The sequence below is a fragment of the Mus caroli genome, chromosome 3, assembly GCF_900094665.2.
Source record: "Mus caroli chromosome 3, CAROLI_EIJ_v1.1, whole genome shotgun sequence".
Classification (NCBI taxonomy): Eukaryota; Metazoa; Chordata; class Mammalia; order Rodentia; family Muridae; genus Mus; species Mus caroli.
This window is the reverse complement of record NC_034572.1, coordinates 23,769,619-23,777,928: the sequence shown is the minus strand read 5'-3', so window position 1 is coordinate 23,777,928 and position 8,310 is coordinate 23,769,619. Positions and strand designations below refer to the sequence as shown.

Sequence of the window (8,310 nt, the reverse complement as noted above, 5' to 3'; positions counted from 1 at the left end):
CCCCTCCCCTCCCCTCCCCTCCATTTAGAAACTACCATTTCTTTCTTCCTTACTACTGTTAGAGGCCCTCTGTCCTTTTGGAGAGCAAAGTCTGTAAATGGAGTTTCCTAGCCCTGTCCTGTTTGAAGAGAGGATGACTATTCTGTCTGTCTATGCTTTAGAAGGAGGAGTAGGCTATGGTAAGAAGCTAGAGAAAACTGGAGTTTATGGTGATAATAAAATAAAATAGTGAACTTTAAAAATATATATACTACTTTTTTAAAGTATTTATTTATTTATTTATTTATTTATTTATTTATTTATTTAATGTACATAAGTACACTTGTAGCTGTCTTCAAACACCAGAAGAGGGCATCTGATCCCCTTTCAAATGGTAGTGAGCCACCATGTGGTTGCTGGGAATTGAACTCAGAACATCTGGAAGAGCAGTCAGTGCTCTTAACCACTGAGCCATCTCACCAGCCCATATATTTTTCTTATGAGACAGATTTACAAAATTTCCAATGAAAACATGTTAAAAATCTCCCTTATTTCTTGAGCATTTGTTTCTTGGTCCTTCTTCTTCTTCTTCTTCTTCTTCTTCTTCTTCTTCTTCTTCTTCTTCTTCTTCTTCTTCTCTTCCTCCTCCTCTTCCTCCTCCCTCTTCTTCTTGATTTATTTATTTATTTTATGTATGTTAGTACACTGTGCTGGCTTCAAACACACCAGAAGAGGGCATCAGATCCCATTAAAGATGGTTGTGAGCCATAATGTGGTTGCTGGGAGTTGAATTCAGAATCTCTGGAAGAGCAGTCAGTGCTCTTAACTGCTGAGCCATCTCTCCAGCTCAAATAGTGAACTTTTATCAACACTTATATTTACTTACTAGCCCATTCCATGTTCTCAACCATTTTATACAATATGCTATTATTTATGAAGGTGTGTGTATGTGTGTGTGTGCACGCGTCTAAAAATGATGCAAGGTGCTGCCCTTTATTTATCTCCCCTTTATTAGTTAAGGCAGTGTCTCCTCAGACCCAGACCCTGACAATTCTGGCCAGTCTAAGTAAGGAGATTGCTCCAGGGAGTCCCTGCCTCTGCCTCCTGAGTGCTGAGATTTCAAGCGGCTGCCCCACCTGCTTGGCTTTTTTGTGGGTTCTGGGGATCCAAGTTCTTGTCTTCATACTCAAGTGGCAAGCAGTTTATACATGGATCCAGTTCTGTAACCCATTTATGAAGTTTTACAGAGGACCAAAACAGATGCAGGGGAACGAATGTCAACATTTCTCAATGTTACTTGTCATTACTTTCAAAATCACATAAAATGAAGACAGAAGATGGCTTCCAATTTCTTGGGGCACTACAGGTTAACAAAGATACAGTGGGGAGCTCAGTGAAAGGTGAAAGGGAACATGTGCTTCCCAAAAAATGAAGCCATGTTCCCAGACTTAATGAACAACACAACAAAAAACCTTCCCAAGGGCTGGAGGGAGACTCAGCATTTAAGAGCACTAGCTGTTTTTCCAGAGGACCGGTTCCATTCCCAGAATCCACATGACAGCTCACAAGTGCCTGCAACTCCAGGCAGATCCAACCTCCTCTTCTTGTCTCTGTAGACATTAGACATGCACCTGGTACACAGACATACATGTAGGCAAAACACCCATACACATGAAAGTAACTATTTTTTTAAACCTCAAAATTTAAAGATAAAAATAAATGTCAAAGATACGCCTCCTAGTTGACTTCTGTGTTTCTTTGTTCTCTAGCACAGTTTCTTGGAATTGCTGAGCATTTTATATGAAATCCATAAGGAATAAACCATTCATGGGGGAAGAGACTGGAAAAACTATTCTGCTATTAATAAAGGCCATTCACTTCTGTTTTCCTGGTGTTGAGAACATCTGTGCTTTCTAGTTTTATGTCCTCAGGCTCAGATTTTATAATCACATTTGCATAGCTCCTATTGAAGAATGGGGACTAATGCATAATTAAGTCACTTTGCAGAAACTTGGGAAGACCCAGAAAAGAAGACAGCAGATAATTAAAATCACTCATTCACTTAGACTCTCAGGTTCCTATCCTCCTGTTTAGCCAGAACACTTATAATATATGCATAAGCATCCTATGTAAAAGTTTGAATAGGAAAACCATTTAAGGAAGGTAATGTCCTTTTGACAGCTGCTGCACCAACTTACCTCTCTGATCATCAAGGTTCCTTCTCTTGAAATGCTGCCGCCAAAGGTGTCCGCATGCGAAGTTTCCAGCCCATGTGTCCCGACCATCCCCATGTTGTACTGCTCATTGTTCCCTGGAGCGCCGGTGGGTCTGAGGTGGGAAAGAAGAGTCATGCCAATGTGCAAACGTAGGGAAATACCACTTCCTGCCCTCACTTCTTATTGCAGTAAATACACATGACATAAAATTTGCCACTAACATTATTCATGTGATTATTGCAGCGACTTTAAGAATATTCTGTATTTAATGCACTTAGGGGGGGGTTTCCATTTCTGGAGCATCTTAAGCTATTTTCCACCCTGTTCTCAACTCAGACTCTGAGAGCTTCCTGATTTCCAAGGAAAAATGATGGAATCAGCAGAGACATCCACCATGCCCCCCAACCTTCTTGACAAAGGGAACCTTGACCTGCCTTTCTACTTGGTGTTTCCTCTACTTGGCTGTTGTCTGGCTTCTCCTTCCTCTATTTTTATTCCAAGAGATAGATACTTTATCTAAAATACTGTCTCAAGAACTATCTATGCCCAGTCCCACTAGTCTTTATTCTTTATCTTACTGCCATTTATAATTCTTTAATATGTGTGTATGTGTGTGTGTATGTGTGTGTGTGTGTGTTTGTATGATATGATGTGGGAAAAGCTGGAATTGGGTTTTATCCTAAAGAAAGCCATCTACTTCCTTTGAGGCAAGATTTCTTTTTGATCTGGAACTTACCAATTAGGCTAGCCTGGCTGGCCACTGAGCTTCAGGGATCCTCCTGTCTCTGTCATCCCAGAAATGGAATTAAAGGCCCAAGTCACCATGTATGCCATTTTTACATAGGTACTGAGAATTGAAATCAGGTCCTCATTCTTGCAAGCAAGCACTATATTTAACTGACCCATAGCTCTGGCCCTGAGATTTTCAATTTGTTAGCATACTGTCTCTTCATTCCTTTCTTCTCTTTCGCTAGAACACATACTTGTTTATCCTTTTGCTTATCACTACACAACCAGGTCAGTGTCAACTTGATTTACCATATTCTGTGACCAAAGTCTGTGGTATCGTTAGCAAAAGGGTCTTGCCATTAAGTTCTGGTGGGCAACCAAGCAATGACAATGGTTTTGGGTGGTTTGTTTACTTGGTTTTTGTTTTGTTTAGATTTTGAGACAGTTTTCTGATTAACAACTTGAAGGGCATCTCACTCCTGGGCTTTTGATTTGTAAATCTGTGGCTTCTAGAAGAACATTAACATTTATATGCAGTACTCATCACTCTCCTAAAATCTGCTCATTCAGCCTATACCATCGTACATCTAGTCTGCGACTGTTCTTCCTGCTATGTTACATATTTCCCAAAGACCAAAGATAACCTGAGCATGCAATGAAATTCACCCAGGAACTAGGGGATCTATGCAGAAAGACATATGGAGAACTTTCAAGTGTCAGGTGCCAGAGCAGAGAGGTACTATGGGAAGTGTTGACAAGATGCTGTCAACACCGTGAGGCAGAGATGGAATTTCTCATGTGCCCTGTGCCACTCAGAGAGTGCCAGTGCCCAACCCGGGAAAGACCATCACACTTCAGCTTTGCTTGGATGATCAACAGCTAAGTGTTCTGTGTCCCTTGCACCCCAACTGTCTGATTTACAAACTTGGGAAATAGAGAACCTATGGTTGTAGAAATTCAAGATCTGGCATTTTATTATTATGGACTCCTTTCTGCTGTTTTAGCAAATGATTATGTTTAAAATCAGTTTTAAAATGTGAGATGGTATCAAGGAATTATTTATCTATTAGAGAACATTTATTACGTTAGTCCTTTGATTCTTTTTATGTATTTTTAAAATTGTCCCTGATTGCTGGGTGTGGAGGCACATGCCTTTAATTCCGGCACTTAGAAGTAAGAGGCTGATGGCCTCCCACGAGGTCAAGGTCAGGCTGGTCTATAGAACAAGATCCTGCCTCAAAAAATAAAATCAAAAAAGATACCACCAGCTGACATGCCATGTTGGTGAAGGGACAATGTGATAGGACTCCACCTGTAAAGAAGAGTCACAGGAAATGAATGACTATTGACAGGGAGAATCAGCATTCCCCAGGGATGAATTGCCTAATTGGTTATCGAATACCAAGTGGTCAGCTGTAAAAACATCATACAAGCAACACTAAGTAGACTCTGCAGGCTGCATTTGTGCATTTATTCGCATATACACTTAGCAAGCAAAAGAATCTATGGATTTAAGAGAGAATAGGGTGGGGCCTGTGGGATGATTGGTGGATAAAGGAGAAAATGATGTAATTATATTGTAATTAAAAATAAAATAAATTTTCACACAAACAAAAGCTAACCACTACCACCACCAAAACCTGTCTGCAGTTTCTTGAATTTGATGCTAGTCTGAAGATCTAATAAAATATTTACCCCATCAATCAACAACTACATCTGATTAATGCTAGCAGGCAGACTGCCAGAACTCTTGCCAAGGGTTAGGGTCATAGCTTAGTGGCAGAGCTCTTCAAGTTCGGAGTTTGGTCCCCAGCAGTGGAAAGGAATCTTACCCAAATGGAGAAGCAAAATGATGTCAGTGAAAGCAGATTAGCAAATGCACAGGAAAGCCTGGATTTCCATTTCTTAACTGACTCAAAGAACTCACCTGTGTGTGGGGTGAGAATGGATGTGTTTGGGATAAAGGTCAAAGGCCAACGTTCAATGTCACTCTTTCTGTCCCATGAAGGAGCTATTGATATTAACTGTGTTCCCAAATGTGGGAAAGCCTTTGTTGTGATCAATTCTGGCATATGAATATATTGGTTAAATCAAGTAGTTCTTAAAACAAATGCTTGCTTCTTCCATCGTTTCTTTGAAACTTGATCTTAAATTCTTGCTTCAGAGAAAATGGCATGAACCCAAAAGATTAATACATAAGTATTGATCAAGGCCTCCAGGGAAGGGGTCTTCCTGTCTGTCCATCAGGCATTCTCTGTTCCTACCATGGTCTTAGGCTGAGCTGGGAACCTCTGCCAGGTTGGCACTGTCAGATCACAGCTCCATTATTACAGAAAGTCTTACTTCTTTTTAAGATCTTGATAATGTTCTGATTCTATCCAAACATTTACATCAGAGAAAGTGTAAATATGGATAAATTTTCATTAAAAAAAGATTTTTTAAAACCCACTTCCAGAAAGGAAAAACCTCCCTATATATTTAGTTAATCCTTTTCTCTTTCTTTCTTTCTTTCTTTCTTTCTTTCTTTCTTTCTTTCTTTCTTTCTTTCTTTCTTTCTTTCTTTCTTTTTTTCTTTCTTTCTTCTTTCTTTCTTTCTTTCTTCCTTCCTTCCTTCCTTCCTCCCTCTCTCTCTCTCTTTTCTTTCTTTCTTTCTTTCTTTCTTCTTTCTTTCTTTCTTTCTTCCTTCCTTCCTTCCTTCCTTCCTCCCTCTCTCTCTCTCTTTTCTTTCTTTCTTTCTTTCTTTTTTTCTTTCTTTCTTTCTTTCTTTCTCTCTTTCTCTTCCTCTTTCCTTCCTTCCTTCCTTCCTCCCTCTCTCTCTCTCTTTTCTTTCTTTCTTTCTTTCTTTCTTTCTTTCTTTCTTTCTTTCTTTCTTTCTTTCTCTTCCTTCCTTCTTTCCTTCCTTCCTTCCTTCCTTCCTTCCTTCCTTCCTTCCTTCCTTCCTTCCTTCCTTCCTCCTTCCTTCCTTTTTTTAATTAAAACAATTACCATTACAGAACTCCTTTGTCAACATCCCTTTTCAAATGCTTATGGAGCCATTTCTACCAAGACAAGCTTTTCTGGTCTAAAGGTTTACACTGGGCTGAGGAGATTTGATTTACATGTCAACAATTAGTCATATAGCAGGTATTCTGCTTTCTGTTGCCCACTGTTTGTTTTAATCTTAGCTAAATAGTCTTAACTATATTCTTGTGTTCGAGTCCATTTTTGTGTTTTGACATCTATGGGACAAACTATCTCATCTGTTTATTAATTTTAGATAGTTTCAAGTTATATTTTACATTATTTTGATCAGCAATATTCCCTATAGATGGAATGAAAAGGCAATCTGTATTTATCCCTTAGTTAATTGGCTTCTAATATGGTAAGCAACTCCTCTTAGCTAGCCCGAGATAGCCCTGCTAGATAGGATTTTTCAGTCATGAACATTTTGTGTATATATTTTTAGGTTCTGTGCTTCTTATATTAATTGTTCCTCCCATGCACTATTCTACCACCATGTGTTCAAGATAATGTAATGGCTTTTGATTACAGAAAATTTCCAAAACTTTTACATATTCTAATCACCTCCCTACACATTTTTTTCCCCAAAAGGCAGAGTACAGCCCACGTCCCACAGCAGGCCTGAGTCTGCCTGGTTTATTCTTTCTATTCCATTCCCCATCTCTGGTCTTCCTTTCCTTTGCTAGTCTGTGCCTACTTCCTTCTTGGGATCTTCTTATCTGTAGTAGATCTCTGAGGCTCTGCTCCATTTTGCACAATCTCCTGGCAGGCTCTCTTCTATGGTCTTTATTATGGCCACCTATTTATCCTGTAATGATAGGTAAGTACAGCTAAGCTCTTTACTCAAGTCACTTTTTATTTGACTTCCACTTGGATATTTGCATATCTGGATGGCAGTGGAGGTCATGACCTTCCCCATGTATTTATTTTATGAGGAGCTTTAATACCTTTGGTTTATTATGTTAGAAATTCCTCACATTCATGACCCCTTTCTCTCATTCTCTCTTATGTTCAACCTAGATCCTTCCTATTGTGCTTCATAACCATATCTCAGATATTTTCTGTTTTTCTTTGAAAGGTGTATCAATGAGGTTGGCTTCCTCTCTTATTAATGGCAGTCTCCTTCTACTTCATGGCACACTGGATTGTGTGGCTTTTTTTTTTTAATTCCAACCTTCAGTAGCTCCCAGTCAACTATAGTTAAAAGCTAAAGGTCCTTACCATGGGTTTAAAGATATTATGGAAGCCTTGTCTCTAATGGAGTTTCTAAAGCAAATCCTACTATTTTCCAACTCTAGCAACATTTAACCTACTGTTGTTTCTATGCACACTGCATTAAAAAACCCTTGGTGACTTAAGTCTGACCTGTTTCCCAGTACCCTTTTCTGTTCTTTGCCTTCACCTAGATAGCACATCTTTTAACACATGGGATGTTCCAGACAGTTCTCCACTCTGTTTCTCCGTGTCCTCTGAGTATCTCTACCACTTTATAAACACATAGTTCTTCAATGATCAGATCTTATCTGTGTTTGTGTCCTCCATATTGTGTGAGGTGTGTGCCACTCAAGATTCATCTAGAGAGTATTCAGTATATACATGACTGAATGTTTTAGGGCCAGAGGCTTTCCTTAGTGTCCCTAGTAGAGATTTAATTCAGGTTTACTGTGAAAGCTCAGGTCTTTTGTAAATTGATGAGTGATTAGCTATAAATATAAGTAGACAACTAGTTAGACAATCAATGCCAACTTCTGTCATTTTACACCTTTGGTAGCAGATTCACTAGGATGTAGCAACATAAGTTTTGATAATCCAGTGGTTAGTATAGGAAAGCAAAATAATTCTGTTTTGATACTCATAGGACTTTATAGCACAAAGAACACTTTATAAGGTATATACATTTAAAAGATGAGGTTGGTTGGTGCTGGACAAATGGCTCAGGAATTAAAAGTAGTTGTAGATTTTTCAGAGGACTATGATTCAATTTCCAGGGCCCAAATGGTAGTTCACAACTACCTCTAACTCCCATTTCAGGGGCCTAACACCCTCTTCTGACTTCCACCAGGCATATACACAGTGCACAGACATACATGCAGGCAAAATATTCATACACATAAAATAAAATAAATAAATCTAAAAACATGAAAGTGATATTGAAGGCTTCCAGGAAATCATGTCAACTATGAGACAAGAATCTGCTTTACACATGTCTGAACTATCCCAGTGCAGCAGACAGAAGGGTGGAAAAGGCACTAAGCAGCCTCAAAATTGCCAAAGAAAAGCATTCTATTAAAAAAGAAAGAAAGGAAGGAAGGAAGGAAGGAAGGAAGGAAGGAAGGAAGGAAGGAAGAAAGAAAGAAAGAAAGAAAGAAAGAAAGAAAGAAAGAAA

At 39.0% G+C, this 8,310-nt stretch overlaps 1 protein-coding gene across 6 annotated transcripts in view; it reads right to left on the bottom strand.

Moving 5' to 3' along the window:
* Window positions 1-8,310, bottom strand: part of Tnik (TRAF2 and NCK interacting kinase) — a 400,539-nt gene that overhangs the window by 29,931 nt on the left and 362,298 nt on the right. For all 6 annotated transcript variants that reach the window (XM_029475111.1, XM_021158657.1, XM_021158658.1 and 3 more), the window contains one exon: window positions 2,178-2,307. In XM_029475111.1, the coding sequence (XP_029330971.1) occupies window positions 2,178-2,307 (130 nt within the window). The remainder of the gene's footprint in view (window positions 1-2,177; window positions 2,308-8,310) is intronic.